The following is a 25873-nucleotide window of genomic DNA, read 5'->3' on the forward strand; positions in this document are numbered from 1 at the left end:
TATTGCGTGTGCCCTGTATGCACTGACCGGGGGTGACGTCTGTCACTCACAGGCTTTAACCCTGCACAATGCCATACGATATATTGTGCAACATGCCGGCAGGTTCATTACGATTATGACCTGAGCAAAAACATAGAATTCACCGAACTTTGCCTAACCTACAAGCAAGCATCGCTATTTGCACACTCGGGTATAAGTGTATCCGAAAGACGCCTGTATACGGACGCGTACACACAGACACGAAAGAGATCGAATGCTCCATCCTGGAAGAAATACGAATACACAAACCCAACACCGCAAGGGGACAGACAGGCGCGCGATCAGACACCGATCTCCCCGTTTGCCTTTGACATCGGAGCGAGCGCTTTCAGCGAGCACCTACGAGGGGATGGATGGCACCACGCCCAGCCGCCTTTGTCTTCCTCGTGGCGATGTTTATTTGAAGATGAGTCAACCTAAGGGAGGCTCAGAACCCGTTCAATTAGTCGCCAATGTATATTGGTCGTGAGCGGATGAACCCGGGGCGCCGGGATCGTAGCGCAGTGCGCGAACCACTGCGCCACGGCTGCACACAGACACACACAAGACAAAGACCCCCCGTATAGCCTCCAACAGACTGTCGGGGCAGGTTCTGTTAGCGAGCAGAACCTTTGAAGGCCGGCGCGGCTCACCAGGGAGGTGGTTGCCAACGTCCACGCCCGGCCGGCCGCCTTTATCTCCCGAGTGGCGATGTTTACACACCGCACCAGGTTCTCATTCGCGGCTGAGTCTATCAAAATACTGACACGGTCACGGACACACGAATACACAAACGCACAGACACACGCTCACGATGCGGACTTTGCTATGCACAGATTGGCAGCAGTGCCGGATTATCCCAGTAGCACAAGTAGCTACACAAGTAGCTACACAAGTTGTAGCTACACAAGTAGCTACTACACATGTAGCTACACAAGTAGTTACACAAGTAGCTACATGTAGCTACTACACAAGCAGCTACTACACATGCAGCTACTACACATGCAGCCACTACACAACTAGCTCCTACATATGTAGCTACTACACATGCAGCTACAACACATGCAGCTACTACACAAGTAGCTACTACATATGTAGCTACTACACATGCAGCTACAACACATGCAGCTACTACACAAGTAGCTACTACATATGTAGCTACTACACATGCAGCTACAACACATGCAGCTACTACACAAGTAGTTACTACACATGTAGCTATACATGGAGCGACGGGGCCAGCACGTTCAAGGTCCCCGCTCTAAATGCTTTCAAGCTATCAATTCCGGTTTAGTGATTCTGCACTATAGCACTATACTTGCCTTCAACTTTTATGAACGACTGGGTGTTTAAGATTAGCGATTTGTCGTATTATTTAGTTGTATAGCAAATGAAAAAATACAGTAACTTTACTATGCAAGTAAAAATGTATGTGTTTTAATATTAACGTGTTTTTTTACTTAGGGCCCCCTTATAACATCATGCTACAGGCCTCGCACTCGCTCCATCCGGCACTGATGAGCAGTCCGCTCGGTGTTACCGCTGGGCTGATGAGGCGAGGTCGGCAGGTGTGGCACGAGGTGGGGTGACTTCAAGTCGAGAAGGTGATGGGCATGGACATGTTGGCCGAGGAGCGGGCGTGGTGGGGAGGGGGGAGGGGGAGGGGGGCAAGTGGGCGCTGGCTGAAGTGGCCCCGAGTCATTGGCGACCTTGCTCGCGGGTATTTAACGCGCGGACCACGACCGCAGTCGTCAGTCGTCGTAGGTTCGCTGCGCAAGATCCTCCGCGTCCATCCAGGGAGTCGTCAGTCGCCTTCCCTCCATCTCTCTCTCTCTTGATCAGCCGCGGGAGCGCGAGTCGCCTCCTCGCTGTGCGGCTGCTGTCGCTGCGCTCCTCGGGGTCACGCGCGGCGGAATCTCGGCGCGGTCACGAGCCCCGTGCGTAAAGTGACAACCACATCGGCCACAGTCATCACCGTCACCATCATCATCATCATCGACATCATCGATACCGAGGCGCTCCAACGACATCGACGAACATCGGCGACGTCAACTCCATCATCATCATCATCGACACGCTTACAGATGCGTGTCTTACGATAAGAATGATGTAAATGTTATATTCGTATGAGACATCGATATAACCGCTATATAATTATAATAACGACGAGAGCCGCATCATTTTAAAAGTGGATAACCGCGGACGCCGGAATATAAAAGAAAGAGCACATATAGATAATCATCGATCTAACGGGCAGACACGCGCGCTGACGCTCACGCTCTCGACTCCGCATGTGCGCGCTGCCTGTCGCAGGCTTCGTGGCTCGCACGCATTCGTGGGGAACTCTCTCTGCCCTCACCCGAACCTCACCACACCGCTACCCTAGCCATCACCAAGAACGAGACATCACCACAATCAGCACCGCGTTATCAATATAACCACGGCCAGCTACACCTCATGACCAACGAAATCACAATCGATACCTCATCGGCCAGATCACCATAACCAACTCACCGTCACCGACAAAACCTCCACGGCCACTAAAGACCCGACGAGCCTCCCCACTGACCCTCGTAAACCTTGGGAGGGGGGTGGGGGTCCTAACCATCAGCGGCGCTCGTGTCATCTCGTCGTGCGGACCGCCCGCTACCGAGAGCCGATCCTCACACTCGCTATCTAGAGGGACACTCAAGGGAGCTTCCAGAAGCCGAGAGACACACAGAGAGAGAGACGCAAACAGCAGCAGCAGGAGCCAGCAGCAGAGCCAGCAGCAGGAGTCAACGGCAAGGATGGACGACGGAGACTTCCACTCCCGCGGCGCGTTCGGCGTGTGGGACTACGTGGTGTTCGCTGCCATGCTGCTCGTGTCCACCGCCATCGGCGTCTACTACGCCGTCTTCGACCGCTCGCAGCAGACCGCGGGCGGCTTCCTGGTGGGAGGCCGCCAGATGTCGGCAGCCCCCGTGGCGCTGTCCCTCACGGCGAGCTTCATGTCCGGTGAGTGACCCCTCCGCTACCGTGCAGGACATCCCCGCACGAGGCCCGCTGTCGTTGTCGGCATTCTCATCGTCGTCACTGTCCTCGTCCGTCATCGTTACTGTCACCTTCGCTATTGTCGTCGATTGTTACTGCCGTATTCGTCATCATGAGCATCATCATCATCATTAATCGTTACACTCATCTTCATCATCAATTAGTACTGCGATCATCATCGTAATCAATCGTTACTGTCATCATCATCAATCGTTCCTTTCATCTTCATCATCCACATCGCTGCTTATTGAGATGATCGATATTGTCACTTAATTACGTGAGTTATTAATCGTGTCGATAGTGCAGTCATTATTAATTCATCATCATCATCGTCATCAGTCGTTACTATCGTCATCATTGCTGTTACTGTAATCAACATTTTTTTTAACATAATGAAAACTGTTATCATCATCACGGCAGATATTGATCATCATGACCATTGCTATTATTGAGATTATGTTAGTGTTGATGATGATTATTTCGCCATAATGATATACGCGATCATTCTCCTCATTTTGGTTCTTGAATAAGCATAATAACAACATATTTCAACAAATCGAAAGTAATGAGGAGTAGCCCTTAAATGATCAATACAACTTAATGCATTTTTCAGTAAGACTGTGGCCTGAACATATATATAATCAGCGACGTTTCGGGTAATGGTCCTACAGAGCATATTCATATCACATAGTCCTATATTGTAACCTATAGGAGAGGCGTTGCTAGTCGTGATAGCATGGCATAAAGAATCATCATGGTTGATGCCGCCGTGATTACGGTCACCTTTATGAGTGACACGGCGTGGTAAAGATCAGCAGTTGGGCCATGAACACGCGAGTTTGTGATCCCTGCACCCACCCCCTCCACCCACCCCCCTCCGCCCACCCCACCCACCCACTCCACCCACCCCCCTCCACCCACCCCCCTCCACCCACCCCCCTCCACCCCACTCCTCACCGCCCCGCCTGTCATCCCGGCCCCGATCCGTGTTCTCCGACTCGATGAACCTGCTCCTAAATCTTTCCAAAGCACTTCGACCAGGGGTCGGCAACCGACATCACAACACGAGCCGTTTATTTAGAATTCGGCAACCCAAACGAACTGAATATGTCCAGAGCCGCAATGCACGGTGGTGGTGGTGGTGAATACGAGAGACGGTGGTGGTCCTTCACAAAGAACGCGTCACCACGACGCAGTCCTTCAAGAGCCACCGCGTGCGGCTCTGGAGTCAGAGGCTGCCGGCCCCTGGCCGAGATTTACACAAAGGGCGCAGTGGGTCAGCGGTACTGCGATGGTAATAATGAGTTCGATTCCCGTCCACGGCGAACATCAGAGACGAGAGGTATCTCCCGCGTCTTCACCCGAACCTAGACTCATCAGCGCGACGAGTTCGAGCCAGAGAACCCGTGCTGTGGGAGCCAGCCGTCATTCAGCAGTGGATTAACAAAGGGCTGTACATTAATGATTGCATTAGGGGGAGTTCGTGTACAAGAGGCGTTTACACATTGCAGAGCATCGTGCGCTTTGCGTCTTTTTTCCACCACCTTTTAGCAAAGTCGTAATTTAAACACAAATTATCTGCTGCTGCGTTGGGCAGTGATGCACCAGCACGAACAACACAACAAACAAAGCTCAACACATTGGTCAATTACGCCGTGGTCTTAAAATTAAGTATATATAGCACATGCAGGGTGGCCTAAACGTAAATTAAAATTTGATTTTTTTTCTTTTACGAAAGATGAACGAGATCAATTAGTGTGTTTATGTGTGCGAAAGAAGGCAGCATGCATGCATCGATGTTCATTGAAGTCAATTTAAACATTTGTCAAAATAAATTATTTAACCCAATGTGAGACAAAGACGTCCGGCGTGGTACTTGCCACCCACCGCTTCATGTGCCGTTCATGCCATTATCGGTGCTCGTGAACAGCACGGCTGGCTACCTATTGTACACTCTCATCGTTGTCACATGCCCCTACTGGAGATCTATGAAAGAGCCCTTCATAGCTCATCGGACTTCTCCTCCTGTGCTTTCCCCCTCTTTCTTCCTGATGACGATCGCTTGTGTTGTGATCGAAACGTCGTCGTTTTTAAAAATTATTTTACGTTTATTATTTTTATTAATTTGTACCTACCTACGTGACTTTACCGAAAGACCCAAAGAACATGAATTTCTGCAGTCACGAAAACTTTAAGTCAAGATTCATGTTTTATTTTGCCAGGTAAAGCCCACTGAGCCTTTTCTCAGAAGCGACCTCGTCGCAATTTATTACTCAACGAAGTGGGGTAGTTACGTGGGGATGTCTAGCAGCCTCAACGACGTGGGCTCTTCACGTGGGATGTAGAGCAGCCTCAACGAAGTGGGCTCTTCACGTGGAGATGTAGAGCAGCAGCCTCAACGAAGTGGGCTCTTCACGTGGGATGTAGAGCAGCCTCAACGAAGTGGGCTCTTCACGTGGGGATGTAGAGCAGCCAAATACTCTAAACGCACGTTTTTAAATGTGGTGGGAAAAACCGGAGGACCTAGAGAAAAATCCACGTGACCACGTGGAGAACATGCAAGCTCCATATGCACAAGCGTGAGGGTCGGGATCGAACCCACGACCTTCTGTATACCAGGCGAGGGAGTTAACATCTCATCGCCGCCGTTGCGCCCACGGTGCTAGACTCGCGTTGGGTGTCCGCGTGTGCTCGCGCGGCGCGCAGGGGTCACGGTGCTGGGCACGCCGGCCGAGATCTACCGCTTCGGGGCGATCTTCTCATGCTTCTCGTTCACCTACCTGCTGGTGGTGCTCGCCACCGCCGAGGGATTCCTGCCGGTCTTCTACCGCCTCGGGGTCACCAGCACATACGAGGTGCGCCAGCATCAACATCATCATCATCACCAACATCAACATCATCATCACCAACATCAACATCATCATCACCAACAACAACAACATCAACATCATCACTGTCGTGATCGCCAGCATCACCATTACTATCTTCACCGTCACCGTCATCATTGCCTGCGGACAACTGATCCTGAAAGCTGCCGATCTAAGAAGGCGAAGCAGGTCTTAAGCCTGGTTAGTGCTTTGCCATGCAGGTGTCTATGATGGTGGGGCTGGCTGCAAGGTATTTTGACTGTGGTCTTGATGACGGCCTCCACCACGCCGTGTCGACCACGTGTGTGGGGGGGGAGGGAGTGAATGACCATACTTCACCACGCTGCTGGTCGGTGCGGCAAAGGGTGCGCACAGGACCGGTCCTGGCATTCACTCGCGGTGCGTCAACCACAATGCCACCGCTCTCCGCCCCATATCATCTAGCCAATACTACTAACTTCATTAAATAGTTAAAATAATAAACCGTTTACAGGTATGTATGGCGCACGTATGGACATCTCTCGTCATAGACGCAGCGTAACGCGTCTCCCAATGGCTGGTAGTTCAATCAATGGGCAAGTTTCTCACATCCACCCGTGCCCCCGCGCCTCTCCCCACCGCCCACCCGACGTCATCGCGGCGCGGTAACAGAACCACCAGCCTGTGCCCGGCGCGTCCTTCACGCCGGGCCTTCCACACGCGAGCAGCACGTGGCCGTGTCTCTGCGTCTCTCTGTCGCCTCCGTCTGAATGAGCGCCGCTGCTGGGGGCGTGCGCGCCATCGCCTGCGGTCACAGATTGTTACCCGGGAGGGGGGAGCGGTGGTGCAAGTGGCTATAGCCCTGCTGCTGCTGATGCTGCTGTGACCCCGAGCAGCCATGGATAACACCAGCGGGAGTGATCTGAACCGGCCCTGGGTCCTCATTCCCGGTCCTTTACGTAACCCAGCGTGGTGAAGTATGGTCGAACAATCCCAATGACCGACAATGGCGCCAAGAGGCCCCTCCGAGTGAAGCAGTGAGTTGACAATTTGCTCTGCACGAGGAGTTTGGCGGGGAGCAGAGTCAAGGGGTAATGAAGGGGAGAAGGTAAAGGGGGAAGATAGAAGAAGATAAAGAATGGGGAGGGTGATGGAATATGAGCTGAGGCATTGGAGCAAAGCGTCGAGTGAGAGAGATGAGGAGGGAGGGAGGAGGAGGAGAGGCAGGAGTAGGCTGCGTCAGGGCATCAACGCTGCTGCTTTAGGGCGGAACGGCGTCTGTTCTCAGAGTGGGCGGCGGTGAGAGGGGAGGGGTTTAGGGTCGGGGGTGGAGGGTGGCCACGTATAAGTCACGTATCGATTATTGTTATTGCCAAGCGTATCAGTCATATGGCATCCTGAGCCGTCAGTGACAATCTTTCGTACACAACGGATATCCTGGTCCTCGACATGACAATGTGGACATTCTACCGTTGACTCAGGAGCGCCAGTGGAGACGAGCGATGGCTCGCGCTCATTTGAGCGATGTCGCTTGGGCACACTTCGAGATTCTCTTTAGTCTCACGGACGACGTTGCCGGGAACGACGATGACGACGCGGCGCGCGTGTGTCTGTGTCTGTGCTGCCTCTCGTCCCCGATCGCAGTACCTGGAGATGCGGTTCGGTCAGTCGGTTCGTCTCTGCGCCACCGCGATGTACATCGTGCAGACGGTGAGACAACCCTGCTGTCAATCACACCCCCCCCCCCCACGCCCTCCCCACCACCCTCCTCGCCTCGCAGCCTGCATCCCCACTCACCCCAACACAGCGTCGTGGGATGCAGCTCGCATGAACGACGTTATGAAAATTACAGTATTAATATTAACCCACGATTGTCTAATTATATGTAACTATTGATATACACATTTTTAAAAGCCTTAACACACTTTTGGGGCAAGTGCTGTGCTGTACCCAACACAATGTATCCAATGTACCCAATACAATGCACCCAATACAATGTACCCAATACAATGTACCCAATACAATGTACCCAATACAATGTACCCAACACAATGTACCCAATACAACGTGTCCCGTAACCGCCACCACGTGTGCAGTAATGTGTCGCTGAGTTCGCACGCCCCATTGGGACCAGCCCCCAGCCCACGGCTCCTGGAAGGGATTCTTCAAAGCTCGCGCCGCTGGCTCTCAGAGAACCTCGACGTCGTCAGGGTCACGAGCGAAGGCATTTATGGGCATTGTTACGCGTTACTTCCGCATGTTATGTAACCGGGGCTATTGTGATTTACGGGACCTTTGCCAGTCAATCCACTGCTGGATTAAAACCATCCTTATGGTGTGTTGGGCATTTGGGGGGGAGGGAGTTAATTGACCATACTTCACCACGCTGGTCATTGCTGTTTGGTGAAGGGATGGGGGAGGAGGTTGGAGCAATGGCCCATTGAGAGGACACTCGCCAATGAATGTTACATCCGTAGCCGGGAATCGAACTCAGGTGGCCGGGTTTTATAGCGTACAGCATAGTGCTGTAGCAACTGCGCTACCACTCCCACTCAACGCGGCTGCTGCTGCTGTTGCCTTCAAGACACTGGCCGATGGGAGTGCAGTGCGAACTCGTGCACGCGGACACAGAGGTCAGGGAACACACAGCGTGGCCCACATTTGGTCGTTATATTTATTTTAACAAATCACATAGGAATTTTTTTTAATGGACAATTGTTCACACTGACTTCCATGAACACCAATGCATGACGCACGAATACATTCTCTTTTGAAAGGAATGTAGGATTACGGATGCAATATTTGAACCGTTCATCAATTTAGTTTTTCATGTTTTTTTCCCTCAATTTATCAGGTTTTTGGTCGAGGTTAGTATAATAATTGGGGGGTAAACGTCGACGCGTCCATTACATTGCGTGGCGTGAATACATTTAGAACGTGGGCAATGCGGTTTAAATTTAAAGAAGCTGATAGATTCGTAGCAAATTCCACAGTTGAGTCAAGCAGTTCTGTTGCAAGAACGATGAGCACAACTCATTGGACAGGATATCAGAGTCATATAGAGATGCATAGAGTTACATAGAGACTCAGAGAGTTGCATCGTGATCAGGTAGCGTTACACAGAGATCCATCATGTTTCACAGCGATTCGCAGAGTGACACAGAGATTCACAGAGTTACACAGAGATTCACAGTGATACAGATATCCAAAAGGTGACATGGACATCCACAGAGTTACGTAGAGATCGATGGACTCAAGAGTCGGACTCAGCTGGTAAGAAGGCCCCGTTCAGCTAAGTAGCTCTTCTGTTACCAGGACTACAGCCCAAGACTGTCTGCAGTGGCTATCATTGCAGAGTGGAGGGGAATGTCCTAACTTAACAAGAAGTAACAACAGCAATAATATATGGTTTACCGCCAGCAGTTGTCAAACTACTCGTGTAACACACGCACAGGGCACCAGATAGCGAGAGAAGCAATTCCGCATTGGACTGTGGGCAGTTACTCTATTGGTGTGGAAACATTTGCATTGAAGACGTTGAGTTATTTCTGACAATACGGAATGATAACCTTCCCCCTGCTGTCATGATAACCCCTGGTTATCACTGAGTGAAGTTCAACTTCGTTGATGTAGGGGTCAAGGTTAAAGCTGGATGCGTTAATTCAAAGTGTGCGCGACAGGTCTGGATTTAAGAGCTAACTGATTAAGAGAACTGTAAACATGGGGGGGGGGGGGGGGGTCGTGGGAGAGGTGGCGCAATGGTAAGCGCACGACGCTATGAGCCCCACGTGGTAAAACAAGCAGTGGCGAGTTTTATCCGAACCGGTTTTGCACCCTAGGCCCTTCACAAAACCCCGCACTGACCAGTGTGGTGAAGTATGGTCAACAAACACCCCCACGACCGCCGCCAGGGTATGTGTAGGCCTTCGTCCAGCAGTGGATTTACAGAGGGCTCTACAATTAAAACGGCATGACTGTGCGCTTTTTCTCCTTCTACAAACAAAAACGCCGCACACGAGTCGAGAGTGACCCTCGTACCCTGCAGAAGGCCCTTCCAGAATAACAGATAACCATCGCACTCCCCTGCAAATAAGATAACGACACAATGGGTATGGACACATCCAACTCGGCAATGTGCTCGGAGTGCATTGGTCAGTGCTGGTAAACATTGCCGATGCATTTGCGTGAGTTCACCCCGAGTGTAAAGGTTGTGGTGGCAAGCGCCATCAACATGATTAACGTCGTGTTGATGTTTGGACAGCGGTGTGGCTATCGAGTCAGTGTGCAGGCGGTGATGTTGCACCGCACTTGACTCCCCCCCCCCTCCGGGGCTGGAGGGGCACCAAGGGCCGAAGAGGAGGGGATCCGTATAGGGGACCTCACTTCATCCCGAGGTGCACCCCACGGCCCGTGCCTAGCACGCGCGGTCACCATATGCTGAAGTCAAGCGGCGCCACTGGCCTGCAGTGTCGTCACAGGACTGCCAATGCCAACTAATTGCATTGGCACGTTTTTTCGTAGCAATTTTAGTCAAGAATCAACTTTGTTGTTGTTATTTTGTTCTGAAATTTTCTGGCAACGCTGACAAAAATCTTGGTGTGGGCACCTCGGGTCCTTCCAGCTAAAATCAAATGTCCGTCGTTGAATTCCACCTGCTTGAATGTGCTCTCACGTGGCACGTGACTCAGCACGTGTTGTGTGTCTGTGTGTGACCGCAGATCCTCTACACGGGCATTGTGATTTACGCACCGGCTCTCGCGTTAAACCAAGGTAACGCAACACATTCCAGTCTGAAGTGTTGTTTGGGGTACACCAGGTGGCAACCAAAGCAACCGGGATAAGTCTCACCTGGGGCATTACCATATTACTATTCGATGGCAATAACTCGATAATACATTTTATATTAGCATTGTGATTAATATAACGCCCTCTAGTGGCTGGAGGGGGTGGAGTGACCCTACGTTGTCACCAGAGGGCAAGTATGTATGTTGAACTTGAACTTCGTACGATGAACTTCTTTCGAAGCCAGCCGTGCTAATCGGAGGTGCGGGAGAAGGGCAATACACTTGGCGCAGCAACATCCATTGTTTTGTATTGTACTATGGTACGTCTATGTGCCCCGCCCGTGTTAACCCGCACTGACCAGCATGGTGAAGTATGGTAAAAAAAAACCCTAATCCCGCAATGGACTGACAATGTGACGTACGTGTGCATTAGTCCATGGGCCAGAGCAGAAATCGGTGCCACTTAACGCAACCAAGATTGAGTCGTATCAGTGTAACTTGTACGGCCAAAACGAGTTGATTACTTCATAACTCCACTCATTTAAATTCGTTTCGTTTACGTAATTCACGATTATTGTCCACATCGGGCAATTGGAGCCTCCCACGTTACACCACCTCGCGTGGTACTGACACGTGCCATATCTGGTCTGGACTCCTGGACCCACATGTACACCTGGGCGTGTGCACACACACAGGCGCGGGCATCTTCTTACGGGCCTGTTACTCACTATACGCCACTATTGGTGTCATTGTTTATTGGCCTATTTGAAAAAAAAAAAACTGGTCACCAGATTTAATTGTACAATTTTAATTGTCACTCCATGCTGTAAACTGACCCTTACTCGCCACTCTGCCTCTCTCCTCGCTTTGTACGTGCTATGAAGAAGGGCAATTGCCAGAAGCGTGGGCTAATATATAGTGGGGGGTGCTTTGTTCTATGAAGGCCACATGCATCGTGTCGCTATTTGCGGACGCGTTGAGTCGTGCGGACGAGCGCGCTGACGCGCGCCTCTTGTCGCCGCGCGCAGTGACCGGCTTCAACCTCTGGGGGGCGGTGGTGGCGACGGGAGCCGTGTGCACTCTCTACTGCACCCTGGTGAGACGACGACAAATACAAAGACCCCCCCGATAGCCTCCAACAGACTGCGGGGGCAAGTGCGGTTAGCGAGTAGCGGCTATGAAGGCCGGCGCGGCACACAAGGGAAGTGGGTGGCCAATACCACGCCCGGCCGGCCGCCTTTGTCTCCACAGTGATGATGTTTACACACCTGCATCAGGTACTGTACCCTCACTTTGAGGCTGAGCCGACATAGGGGAGGCCCATGACTGATTCAGATATTCCGCCACTGATATTAAGCGTAAGCGCGAATTGTAGCTCAGTGCGCTCCCCACACCCTTGGCGAGACCACGCACGCACGCACACACGCACACACACACGCACGCACACACACACGCACGCACGCACGCTTGTACTGGTCATCCGTGACAAAGAGTGCTATGGCTCACTTAGTTAAGTGAACATGACTCGCAAACACTGAAGCCTGGACGTATATAATTAACACAAATGTGCCATGCGCTAGAGCAGTGTTCGTCACTTATGTTAAGAGGGAGGCCACGTTCGCCAATAAGGCGTCAGAGTGAGAGCCGCCACACCGCCTGGAAGACAAAATCTTGCAATCCTGTGTCGGGGGCCGCACTGAAGTAGGCCCGCAATGAAGAGCACCGCGCGAGAGGAAGCAATGAGGAGGAGGAGGAGGACGAGCCCCGGGCCCCGTCTGCTGTGCTGTGTGCGCGTCGCTCTGCAGGGCGGCCTCAAGGCGGTGGTGTGGACGGACGTGTTCCAGTGCGGCGTGATGGTCGCCGGCTTCATAGCCGTCATCGTGCAGGGCACAAACCTGGCCGGAGGGATCAACGTCGTGTGGGAGCAGGCGGCCAACGGGAGCCGACTCAACTTCTGGGAGTGAGCGCCGGCGCGCGTGCACACACACACAGACAAAGATCCCCCGTATAGCCTTTTACACACTGTTTGGACAAGAGCACCCATTATTATTATTATTGTTAAGGCCAGCATGGCACGCGAGGGAGTTGGTGGCCAGCACCGTGCCCGGCCGCGTTTGTATCCCGAGTGGCGATGTTTGCCCACCACTGCTCCAGGTATTTAATTCAGGGTGAGTGGACCTAGGGGTGGCCCAGGACAGGTTTAGATACTCGTTGCTGGTTCTCTGCTTCGTGGAACACCTCACGGGTTGAATCCCTACCTCGGATACAGGTTATTTGTGTATCCATCCTCTTTGGCGAGAGCGTACCTCTGCTGAGTGGTGTTATCCAAAAAAATCAATTAAGCTATTTTATTTTACCAGAGGCGACTCGGCCACAGATAACGAATTGTTCATTGAAGTGGCTTTTATGATCAACATCACACGTGGGGATTTATAGTCGCAGTCAAATAATCGAAGCGTGCGATGTTTCTAAACGTGGAAGGCAAAACCGGAGTAACTCAGAGAACAATCCACGCTACCAACACGAGAAGAAAGAGAACACGCGAACTCCAAATATCCACGAGACATCGTCAGGGTCTGGCATCGAACACACGAGCTCCTGTATACCAGGCGAGGGAGATAACATCTCTCCACCTCGAGATGTGGGGATGGGGAGAGGGATTCCGAGTGGGGGTGGCCACACAGATGGCACGTGATTTACGGGAGGCACATGCACACACACACAAATACATGGCCCGTAGATTGCAACTTCAAATCTTCACTGATCTCACTTCACTCGCTCTGGTTCCCATCCCTTGTCTATTGACCCCCCCCCCCCTCTGTCCCCCACCACCCCCCCCCCCCCCCCCGGGCCACCCCTCCAGTTTCGACCCGGACCCGCTGCGCCGCCACACATTCTGGACGATCCTGGCGGGCGGGTGGTTCACGTGGCTCGCCGTGTACGGCGTCAACCAGTCGCAGGTGCAGCGCTACATCGCCTGCCGCTCCATGGTGCAGGCCAAGCTGTGAGTGAGGCTGCCGCCAGGGCTCGCAGCGTGAGACAGCGCCCCCATCCGTAGGGAGGGGGGGGGTGTTCACGGGGTGGGTGCCACATTGTGTTCATGGCGGGCAGTGTGTGAATGGGGGGGGGGTGTTCATGGGGTGGGTGCCACATTGTGTTCATGGCGGGCAGTGTGTGAATGGGGGGGGGTGTTCACGAGGTGGGTGCCACATTGTGTTCGTGGCGGGCAGTGTGTGAATGGGGGGCAGGGGGGTGTTCATGGGGTGGGTGCCACATTGTGTTGTTGGCGGGCAGTGTGTGAATGGGGGGCAGGGGGGGTGTTCGTGAAATAACAGCAAAGGCATGGGAAAGGAATGGATAAACGGGACCAAAAGGGTCAGATAAGACGAGGATTGGGACGAATCAAAATCAGACTGTTTATTTATGGAGCTCTTTTTCACAGATGTCCCGTAGGGGCGGGTCGGAAAGTTACAACAACAATCAACAGCGACCAGTCACTGCTGATGTAGAAGGATCCCGACGCTGCTGCTGCTTCACGGAGCGGCGTCTGTTCCCCCAGGGGGCGGGGAGAAGCGGATTCAGAGTGGGGGGTGGCCACACAGAAGTCACGTGGTTGACGGGAAACTTGAGTTGTGTAGATATGGATTGCAGATGCGTGCATGCTTGTCCTTGATATACCTTCACTAATACACGTGTGTGTGTGGCGCTGTATGGAGCGGCGCTGCAGTGGTTTGCGTGCTGGACTACAAACCAGACAACCTGGGTTTGATTATTGCTCACAGATACCATCAGTCGCGAGTGATGTCTGAACTGGTCATGGTCCTCAAATGGGGTCCCTTGTGCGGTGGGCAAACATCGCCACGCGGAGACAAAGGCGACCGTGCGTGGTGCTGGCCACCGACCCAACCACCCACTCGGTTACCGTGCCGGCCTTCATAGGTGCTCGCGAACAGCACTTGCCTGGAAAGTCTGTTGAGGCTACACGGGGGGATCTTTGTTTGCTTGCAGGGCTCTCTATTTAAACCTGGTGGGGCTGGTGTTGATCCTGTGGTGCGTGGTTCTGTGCGGCCTCCTCATCCACTCCTTCTACAAGGACTGCGACCCCTTCACCAATGGAGAGATCAGCGCCCCCGATCAGGTACGACACTGGGCAGATGATTCAGCAACGACGATGCTGTGGTCAGCTCGTAACTTTTTTTCACAACCGCTTTTCCTGAGTTGCTCACCACCAGGGGTAGCAAGAACTCTACCACCAGCATGACAATAAATCCTGACCAAAATCTTAGCTCGAAAATGTGTAGATGTTTTTTTCTCCCACATGTAAACCCTCGTGCATTGGTTGAGAGTACCTTAATATGTAGAGGACCGCAGAGCTTGATACACTGTTTGTGCCGGGTCACCATTTGGCTACTGCGACTGCTGCCTTCTTGCTGGTCTGTGCTTCCTCCTCCTGGTGCCTCCTAGTCATTCTTTATCTCACTGAGTCGTCCTCACTGAGACGTTCTTTATCTCACTGAGTCGTCCTCACTGAGTCGTTCACTCTCTCTCTCTCTCTTCGAGAGCGAGCGAACACTGCTCTGCAGCGGCGCGTTACGAGTTGAGACCGCCAACTTATTATATTCATGAGTGTGTGCGTTTGGGGAGCGGTGGTGCAATGGTTCACGCACGGCATTACAAACCCGGCGATTCGGGTTTGATTACCACGAACGACCAATAGCAGTGGCGAATTCAGCTTCAAATGAGTACCTGGTGCGATGTGTAAACATCGCCACAGGGGAGACAAAGGTGGCCGGACGTGGTGCTGGCCACCAACCCCCTCGTGTGCCGTGACGGCCTTCATAGGTGCTCGCTAACAACACTTGCCCGAACCGTCTGTTAAGGCTACACGGGGGATCTTTGTCTTTGCACGCGCGTGTGTGTTTGTAACCCCCCTCCCCCCCTCCCCTAGGTGCTGCCCTACCTGGTGGTCAACTTGTTCCGGGGATACCCCGGGCTGCCCGGTCTCTTCGTGGCTGCTGCTTACAGCGGGACGCTCAGGTGGGAGACACGCGCACGGCACGCGACACTCCATCTGTACACGTGCACGTATCACGCACGCGTATCACACGCGTATCGCACACGCGTATCACACGCGTATCGCACACGCGTATCACACGCGTATCGCACACGCGTATCACACACGCGTATCACACACGTACCGCACACACGTATCACGCACGCGTATCGCACACGCGTATCACACACGCGTATCACACACGTACCGCACACACGTATCACACACGCGTATCACACACACGTATCAAACACGTACCGCACACACGTATCACACACACGTATCACACACACGTATCACACACGTATCGCACACACGTATCACACACGCGTATCGCACACACGTATCACACACGTACCGCACACGCGTACCGCACACACGTATCACACACACGTATCGCACACACGTATCACACACGTACCGCACACACGTATCACACACGCGTATCGCACACACGTATCACACACGTACCGCACACGCGTACCACACACACGTATCACACACACGTATCACACACGTGTATCGCACACACGTATCACACACACGTATCACACACGTACCGCACACACGTATCACACACGCGTATCGCACACACGTATCACACACGTACCGCACACGCGTACCACACACACGTATCACACACACGTATCACACACGTGTATCGCACACACGTATCACACACACGTATCACACACACGTATCACACACACGTATCACACACGCGTATCGCACACACGTGTGTGTGCAGGGGATTGTTTCAATCCGCTGCTGTGCGCAAACTCCCCCCTCCCTCCCGCCCCCCTCCCCTGCCCCCACCCCAGCACGGTGTCGTCCAGCATCAACGCCCTGGCCACCGTGACGCTGGAGGACATTCTGAGGCCTCGGCTGCCCTTCCTGCGCGGAGCCTCCGAGAGGAAGCTCTCGTGGACCTCCAAGGGCCTGAGTACGCACAACAACAACACGTACACACACAACAACTACACGTGCACACACAACAACAACACGTGCACACACAACAACACAACAACAACACGTGCACACACAACATAAAAATACTGCCATCATTTGTCACTAAGTGGCGGGGATGTCAACACTGCGCCCGTGCCAGGCCAGGTGCACTTTGAAACTATCACGTGAAGTGTCCACAGCTCACTGCTGGCAGGGGTTACGGGACAGACCCAGGTTCCATGAGTTGACAGGCTGAGATGACTGGCCAATGCACCACTTGCGCGCCCTACTGTGCAAAAATACAAAGATCCCCCGTATAGCCTGAACAGACTTTTGGCGAAAGTGCTGTTAGCGAGTAGCACCGATGAAGGCAGTGGTTCGCCAGCTCTGTGCCTGGCTGCCTTCGTCTCTCGAGTGATTCTGTTTTACACATCGCACCGGGTATCCATTTTTGAGGCTGAGTCGACCTAGATAGCCCAGGACAGATTCAGGTAATCGTCACTGGTGCTAGCCGTGAGCGGGAATCGAACTCTGCTCGCCAGGTTCATAATTCTGGACGCTAACCGCTGCACCACAGCTCCCCTGTTGTGCACATACGTTCTTGTTCGCGAGTAGATGGACATTCTGCGTTATTTGTTTATAAATTAACAGTTAACCCTCGATTCATCTCCGCACAGATATTTATATATTTTTAATTTTCAGGTTCAGGAAACCCATCAATTGGTTACAGATTCGTAAAAAATGTTACGACTTTTCTACGATGGATTTCAATGTTGCGATTTGCTGACAAGTGCGGCCATCACCCATGCAGTGTTGGGGGCGAACGAGCACAAAGCAGTATCAGGGCTCGGTTCTTTCCGTGACGTTCATGCAACGTTATGACTTTTTATAAGTAGGCGATCTCCAGTAGTTGTATTCTTTGGGATGTGTACACAGTGATAGAGCTTGATGCACTGCCATCTGCTGCCCACAATGTACCCCCACAGCCGCCTCGAACTCAGTGTTCTTCATTGCAAGGCCACTGGCGTCCCCTGATGGGCCTGAGTGCGACCCCTGGCGCACCACATCGTGGTGCTGTCAAACCCCCAATGGTGTCAAACATGCGGCGGCCCTCACACTGACGATGTCTTATCGGCCAAAGTGCCCCCCCCCTTTCTGAAAATGTGTGAAGAAGACTGCTCCAACACCTGCCTTCTGCACGGTAGGCAGCAATCTAAAGGCAACGTGTCCTACCTATAGCTTCTGAGATCTGGTTAAGACCGGGCGCGTTTGTCAGACGATCTGTTAGTAGGAAACATCTTCACAGCCGTAGTTCATCGTAGATGGCCTTAATTTGACCGAGACGGGAAAGGCCAGGCGATGACGCGGAGAGTAACACTTTCATTTAGTTTACGATGACAAGATGCAATGAAGGGAACGACAACGATGAGAAGTTATCGACCTAGCAGCGTGACTCTGCGTGCTCCGTGCGTGTGCCAGGTGTGTTCTTCGGAGGCGTCTGCATCGTGATGTCCTTGGTGGCGTCGCTGTTGGGGAACGTGCTGCAGGTGAATGCGTCTCACCCGCGGCACGTCGCTGCCACGCGCATTCTCTCCCTCGTGCTGCGCGACTATTCCTCGGGGTCGTCGGTGACTGGACTGTGACCAATCACCTTTCTCGACAGCAGCGTTCGCCTCTGCGAGTATATTTGACTGTGTTTGTGTGTACAGGCCGCGCTAAGCATCCTGGGCATGATGGGAGGGCCCTTGCTCGGACTCTTCATTCTCGGAATTTATTTCCCGTGGGCCAACGAGTTGGTGAGTGCACACACTGCACCACACTGCATCGCACGCACCACAATGCACCACACTACACAGGACCACACCACAGCATACTGCACGGCACCACACCGCACTGCACTGCACCACACCAAACTGCGCCGTAACATCGCATACCACGTGCACCAATGACAAAACATTGATTCCCACATCCGATGCAATGAATCAGTAGGATCACCAGGCAGGGTTTCTCCAACTTCGGTGCTCGCGACCCCCCCCCCCACCACGCTCCCCATTCATAAGCAAATTAACTCGTTCCACTGTGGTTACGCCCGATAATGGTTTAGCACGAGGGGTCTCCAGAAACTCATGGGAAATTTAGACAGGGCACTACACCCACCCCCACCTCCCCACCCACCCCCCATCCCCCCGATGCTATTCCCTGGGCCAGGACCCAGGAACTCCACGCTACACTACTGGGTAGTGGGAACACACATTGTGCTTGTGCCAGCAACTATGAATTGGGGAAGGAGGAGAACAAGTAGTGTGGGGAGTCAGTGTGCACGTGCGCCCAGCTCCGTGCTCTGACAGCGAGCTCCCTGGGCAGGACACTCACGACACCCGCCCAGCTCCACGGCCCCATCACCAGCTGCAGACCGCCGCACCCGTGACGTGCCTCTTCGCTCCTGGCAGGGTGCGCTGGCTGGGCTCTTCGTGGGGCTGTTTCTGTCCCTCTGGGTGGGCATCGGTGCCCAGCTCTACCCGGCCCTGCCCATCAAGACTCGACCTCTACCCCTGACCACGGCGGGATGCAACGTGATGAGCAACTACACCACAACCATATTCACCCCTACGGGAGTCACCCCGACGGGATTCACCCCGACGGGATTCACCCCGACGGGATTCACCCCGACGGTGGCCGACGTTGCAGAAATGCGGTGAGTGATGGATCACCCGCACGCTCGCCCTTGCTCGCCCTTGCTCGCCCACGGTCGCCCTCGCTTGACCAGTCTCACCTCGCGTGTGACTGAGCCTCTCTGAGGGCGCTCTATCCCATCGCAGTGGATTGACCAAGTGTCCTCAGTGGCTCATTTAGCCCGCATTCTTAACCTTTCAGTCACTTCAAGAATCAATGGCAATCTGCTGACTTTGATATGCAATTTAATAATGATTGTAAAGTGCATTGGACTAAGGTGCGATACAAATATAACACCCGATTTATAAACACTCGCACTTACGAACCAGATTCTCTGTTTTTTACATTGACTTAAAACGCGAACTCACGCTTGCAAATGGAACCGCGGAACTAAATTGTTCAGTTAAACGATCCTCCACTAGATGTCATGAGTCAGCCTCGCGCTGGGCTTCCCCGAGGTCGACACACACGTGGGTGTGAAAGGGAGCGGTGGCGTAGCGGTTAGCGCGCTGCGCTACAAAACAGGTGACCCAAGTTCGATTTCCGCTCATGGCCAATACCAGTGACGATTATCTGAGCTGGTCCTGGGCTTCCCCTAGGTCGACTCAGCCTCAAATGAGTCCCTGGTGCAGTGTGTAAACATCGCCACTGGGGAGACAAAGGCGGTCGGGCGTTGTGCTGGCCACCCACTGTTAAGGCTATACGGGGGGGGGGGGATCTTTGTCCTTGTGTGTGGGGAGCGGTAATGTCGCGGCTAGCGTGCTCTGCTATGAAAGTAGCTACCTGAGTTCGATTCCTGCTCACGGCCAACACCAGTGACAATTATCTGAACCGGTCCTGGGCCTCCCCTAGGTCGACTCAGCCTAAAATGAGTACCCGGTGTGATGTGTAAACATCGCCACGCGAGAGACAAAGGCGGCCGGGCCTAGCGTTTCGTCACAAACTCCCTCATGTACCGTGTCAGCCTTCATAGGTGCTCGCGAACAGCACTTGCCCCAACAAGTCTGTTCAGGCTATCGGGGAGATCTTTGTATTTGTCTTGTTCCCCAGGCCGACCATCGCCGATGAGTGGTACTCCATCTCCTACCTCTACTACAGCGCCGTGGGCTGCATTGGAGTGGTCGTCGCCGGTTTCATCGTCAGCATCATCTCAAGTACGAGTCCCGTGTGCACGCACGCGCGCGTGTGTGTGTGTACTTTCGTGTGTACGCACGCGTGTGTGTGTGTACTTTCGTGTGCACGCACGCGCGCGTGTGTGTGTGTACTTTCGTGTGCACGCACGCGCGCGTGTGTGTGTGTACTTTCGTGTGTACGCACGCGTGTGTGTGTGTACTTTCGTGTGTACGCATGCATGCGTGTGTGTGTACTTTCGTGTGTACGCAAGCGCGCGTGTACTTTCGTGTGCACGCGTGTGTGTGTACGTATGTGGAGTATTGGGAGCGGTAGTGCAGCAATTAGCACGCTACACTACAAACTCGACGGACCCGAGTTTGATTCCCCACTCAAGGCCACTAACACCAGAGACGATTGTCTGAACCGGTCCTGGGCCTCAACCTAGATCGACTCAGCCTCAACTGAGCTTCTGGTGCGGTGTGTAAAAACATCACCACTGGGGAGACAAAGGCGGCCGGTCGTGGTGTCGGTCATTCCCCACCCACTCACGCGTCGTGCCAGCATTCACAGTGCTAGTAGCGAACAGCACTTGACCTCTAAAGACGTCTGTTTAAGTTTATACGGGGGATCTTTGTCTTTGTGTGTGTGTGTACGCGCATTGCAGGTCGTGGGCGGGTGCGCCCCGTCAACTCGCGTCTCATCCACCCGCTCGTCCAAACCCTGCTGCGCCTGCTGCGTGTCCACAGCCTCACATACACGGTGAGCATCGCCCCTCTCCTGCATCTCCGCGCGGTCTACACGCGTGTGTGTGTGTGTTGAGTACACGTGTGTGTGTGTGTGTTGAGTACACGTGTGTGTGTGTGTTGAGTACACGTGTGTGTGTGCGTTGAGTACACGTGTTTGTGTGTGTTGAGTACACGTGTGTGTGTGTGTTGAGTACACGTGTGTGTGTGTGTGCGTTGAGTACACGTGTGTGTGTGTGCGTTGAGTACACGTGTGTGTGTTGAGTACACGTGTGTGTGTATGTGTGTGCGTTGAGTACACGTGTGTGTGTGTGCGTTGAGTACACGTGTGTGTGTGTGTGTGCGTTGAGCTTCCTTCGCACCGTGTGTGGAGCCAACCGGGCCAATCCGAAGTGGGGGGGGGGGGCAACAAACGAAACACAGAAAAGCGGTTCTCAAGAAATGTGTGTTCAATCTGGAAGATTTCAAAGTGCATAGCTCCCAGTGTCTTCCTCATATCGGAGGGAAGAGCGTTCCAGACGGCCGCACATGCGCCTCTGAAAGTGCGCGACGCGGTGACCGTCTCCCTGCAGCGTCGCGTCGGTGGTTGTAGTTGTTGTTGTGAAGAGTGAACTGTAAAAATGCGATTTTGACAGACCTCACGGAGGCTAAGCTGAGTTGAGCATGGCCACGTGTGTGGATGGGCGACCCCCACGCGTGACGAGCGTGTGTAGCAGCAGGTGTCGTGGGCAGCAGAGGGCAGTACAGCCCACTGCTGCCCTCGACTTCTCCCGCGAGCGATACGGCGTATGAGAGGATTTCATCCAGCAGTGGATTGACAAAACGGCTGGGCATTAATGTATCTTCTTATTAGCGACACTTTCCCCCGCGGTCTATAAGGGGAGGGGAAGGAAGATCCTGGGAACTGGTGCCGGCCAATCTGTTTCAAAGACAACATATATTAATTACCAGAGCACGTTAGTTTGCATGTTCACCACAAGTACGTGTGGTTAACGCGGACTTGATTCCTTGCATCGATCTACATTTGGTGTTTGAACATCTTAACACTCCCTGTGTTATTGGCAGAAAGGGTAAAACCTATTTTTATTTTTTCATAGATCCTGGGACGTTTGGGTGATGTCGCGTTGCACGCGTGTGGCCGTGTGTGGATCTACAGGACGAGGAGGAGGGCACGGATAAGGAAGATGCGAATGGATTTGCGGAAAAAGACGGCATCCCCCCAGCGGACATCGCCCTCCACAGCACCAAGCTGTGACGGACGTCCATCACAGTTCGCATATGGGGGCGCTCCAAATGTTGTCTTTATGTTTTTACTTTTGACAACGATTCTTCCAAAAGGTGACGTCCTAACGAGCTCCATCGCCGGCATTGTTTTGCTGTTGTGTCCGGGTGTCCGTAGCAGTATCATTCTTATTTTTTTATAATTAGACAGCGATATTCGCTAAATTCGTTAAAAATACAAAGACAAAGATCCCCCGTGTAGACTCAACAGCCTGTTGGGGCAAGTGCTGTTAGTGAGCAGCAACAAATTGAGGCCTGCAGGGCACACACGGGGGCTGGGTGGCCACTTGTCGAGATGTCGTCACGTGATTTTCATATCGAAGGAAAGAGAACGCGCACGTAATTAATGGCGCCTCTTGAACTGTTGAGAAACGCTGAGCGGCGCTAGGGCAGGACGTGTCGCTCGAAATGGGCTCACGACAGACGGTCACAGATAACGACGGAGTGGGTACTGACGGAGTGGCAGCCAGAAGGTGGAGCGACAACATCGGATAGCGCGATGGATCAATGCGTCATCGCAGCAGCGTGCGAGGCTAGCAGCGTAGTACCCGTGGCTACACCGCCACGGGAAGGAGAGCAGAGTCGAGGATGAAATGAATGGGAAAAGATAAAGAGATGGGGAAGGGAAGAGAGGAGAAGAGAAAGAAAGAATGGGGAATAAGAGGAAAGGATGGGAAATGAACTGAGAAACGGGAGGAAAGCGGTGAGGAGAGATGAGAAGAGGGTGGAAGATGGTGCACGGAGCAGCGTATGTTTTCGCAGGGGGTGGCTGGGAGAGGGGGGAGGGATTCAGAGTGGGAATAGCGGCACAGAAGTCACGTGATTGACGGGAAGCCTGAGCTGGTTGAGGTACAGCTTGATGAAGCCATGAATGGTGATGATGTTGACAATACAATATCCACATCTCTGATAACCTCACACACGCCTGGTATGAGTCTCCCCCGTGGCATTGGCGGCTCGTCCTATCGCGGCTTCAGAGCCCCAAGATGCTCGCCACCACATCGGGTGCGATCGTTTTCATTGGTTGGGCTGACAGCGCTCGAGCCTTGTCGAATATACGCAAGCAGAAGGGTACACAGGAGAAGATGCTGCCATCGTTTCAACCACACACTTCAACCTGCTGTCTCTCATCATAATTCGTTCATATAAGACGATACCTCTATGGACACCCGGTGTAAGATTTAGATGTGATTTGTCGTCTTATTATGTTTTTCGCTTGTTGGGTTGGAGTCCTGTAATTCCATGAATTGTTGCAATTCAAATTTGAATTCTGGCAACAGCCTGATTATGCTGCTTGTAACTTACCAGCGACACGTGGTACGAAATCGATACGTGCGTGGATCGCTCTCAACAACAATTTGCCGTTAGCGCTGCTGAAGCGGTAATATGCCACGCTTGTTCATCACGTGACGACTTTATGCATTGGCTGTGTCGGGTGGAGGAGGGTGTACGACTCAACATTTTACTCTATGGGACCTCATCCTCAAAAATCAACTGTGAATCGTGTTGCAATTCAACGTCATGATTGTATTCAAGAATCGATTCAAATTTTGACATCGTGGTGAATGTAACGGCCACTAGTGGCTGCAGAAAGGGGCGGGTGGGGGTTCACTTGAATCTGCAAACAGGAACAATGACACACCAATTATAACCAACCATGAGCAGTTCGGCGCACGCATTTGTGGAGCTTAAAGATCGACGTTAATTTACGACTCGATGCAACATTTACACCTCTGTCTTTAACCGCAGAAAATAACATTGTAAATAAAATGTATATTGGGTGACAGGCACATAACGTGCTGCTCTTCGTCGGCGAGCGATGCAGAACCACGTGGCTTTTGGCTGAGGAAAGCGCCCGTAGAAGTGATGGGCCATAATGGACACCGCACGACTGCATATCGCTTCTCTCGCTGGCGCTGTACAGCTCTCCGATGCGGTTCTTGTAAAAAAAATTGAATTGTACCGCGGCGTCGTTGAGCACGATACATGTTCGACGTCTCGCTCCACCAACCTGCTGCAGGGCTGTGGGGCGAAACTTCAGACACCGTGCCGAACGACAACGCGGGCACGACCTCGAAAAACACTCGGGCCGAGAGCTGAGGTTCTCCGATTATTCGGTTTGATGAACGATGTCGTCCTGTTGGTGACACCTTTACTCGACACTCCCCAACAGGACACGTGTGCTTACCTTGTGACATTACTAATAGTGCAATGGGAATATCTAAACTATTTCTAAACTATAAACAACTACTTTTTTATTTTATCAGGTAAAGCCGACTGAGCTGTAGCTCTTTATCTACGGGGTTGAGCCACAGATGATAGCTCAACGAAGTGGCTTGTTACGTGGAAATGTATATCAGCCAAATACTCTCAAGGCATATTTTAATCAGAATGGATGCGGGATAAGTTGTTTGCAAGGAACCACACACACGCATCACATGTGCTATAGGCTTTGGGGATACGTGAAGCAAATACTGTAAGTAAAAGCGCGATTATTATAACCGAGGTTCTCACGAGTGCTTAGAATGCATACATTGTCAGCTCTATTCAACAGTTGCATGTTGTACTGAACTGGGTCAATGTCTGTCAGGAGTCTCGAACATCGTGCAGCGGCAGTGAGTTCCAGTCTGATGTACCGCTGAGTAGGTGAGTGTGTGGGTAGGTGAGTTCCAGTCTGATGTACCGCTGAGTAGGTGAGTGTGTGGGTGAGTAGGTGAGTGTGTGGGTGAGTAGGTGAGTGTGCGGGTAGGCGAGTTCCAGTCTGATGTACCGCTGAGTAGGTGAGTGTGTGGGTAGGTGAGTTCCAGTCTGATGTACCGCTGAGTAGGTGAGTGTGTGGGTGAGTAGGTGAGTGTGTGGGTGAGTAGGTGAGTGTGCGGGTAGGCGAGTTCCAGTCTGATGTACCGCTGAGTAGGTGAGTGTGTGGGTGAGTAGGTGAGTCAGTGGGTAGTTGCAGGCTGATGGACCGCTGACCGCGAAATGATCAGGTCGGAATGAACTGCCGAGGGCAATCCAGCTAAAAATCCACCTGTTGTGCTGCACTTCTATGCTGCCACATCTATACTCACCGCCTTTAACGGACCTGCACTGATCAGCGTGCATGGTGAAGTATGCCTACATCGCCCCTACGACCCGCTCGGCGTGGGGAGGCCCTCATCCAGCGGGAACTCGCAACAAGACTGCGCACGCACACGCACCCTCCAATTGATGAAGATGTATACGTTGTGGGTGATGATGCGACATCTGGCACAAGCTGCCAGCCTCGCGGTGAACTGCCCACGGTGACTGTCCTCGCGATGAATGGGGGCCATGTAAATTTTATACTTTTTGTATATTGTGCACAACGTGTGTCTTGCTTTTCAATAAATGCTGCGCATCTCA

The 25873-nt window shown here is 52.7% G+C and overlaps 1 protein-coding gene across 2 annotated transcripts; it reads left to right on the top strand.

Moving 5' to 3' along the window:
- Positions 1 to 1733: 1733 nt before the first annotated feature.
- Positions 1734 to 25873, top strand: LOC133340847 (sodium-coupled monocarboxylate transporter 1-like). 2 transcript variants are annotated; one of them, XR_009754950.1, is made up of 17 exons: positions 1734 to 3015; positions 5758 to 5906; positions 7542 to 7607; positions 10616 to 10667; positions 11710 to 11777; positions 12487 to 12641; positions 13545 to 13685; positions 14690 to 14819; positions 15630 to 15718; positions 16556 to 16677; positions 18162 to 18229; positions 18392 to 18478; positions 19133 to 19377; positions 20406 to 20509; positions 21133 to 21227; positions 22368 to 25107; positions 25155 to 25873. XR_009754950.1 is itself a non-coding variant. In XM_061549282.1 (16 exons), exons 1-16 carry the CDS (start codon positions 2808 to 2810, stop codon positions 22464 to 22466), a joined length of 1878 nt encoding a protein of 625 aa, XP_061405266.1. In that variant the 5' UTR covers positions 1734 to 2807; the 3' UTR covers positions 22467 to 25873. The 2 variants fall into 2 exon arrangements, 1 of the variants encoding a protein (XP_061405266.1); XM_061549282.1 differs by having other exon boundaries at positions 22368 to 25873.

The sequence above is a fragment of the Lethenteron reissneri genome, chromosome 2, assembly GCF_015708825.2.
Source record: "Lethenteron reissneri isolate LAM-NWPU_2019-01 chromosome 2, ASM1570882v1, whole genome shotgun sequence".
NCBI lineage: Eukaryota > Metazoa > Chordata > Hyperoartia > Petromyzontiformes > Petromyzontidae > Lethenteron > Lethenteron reissneri.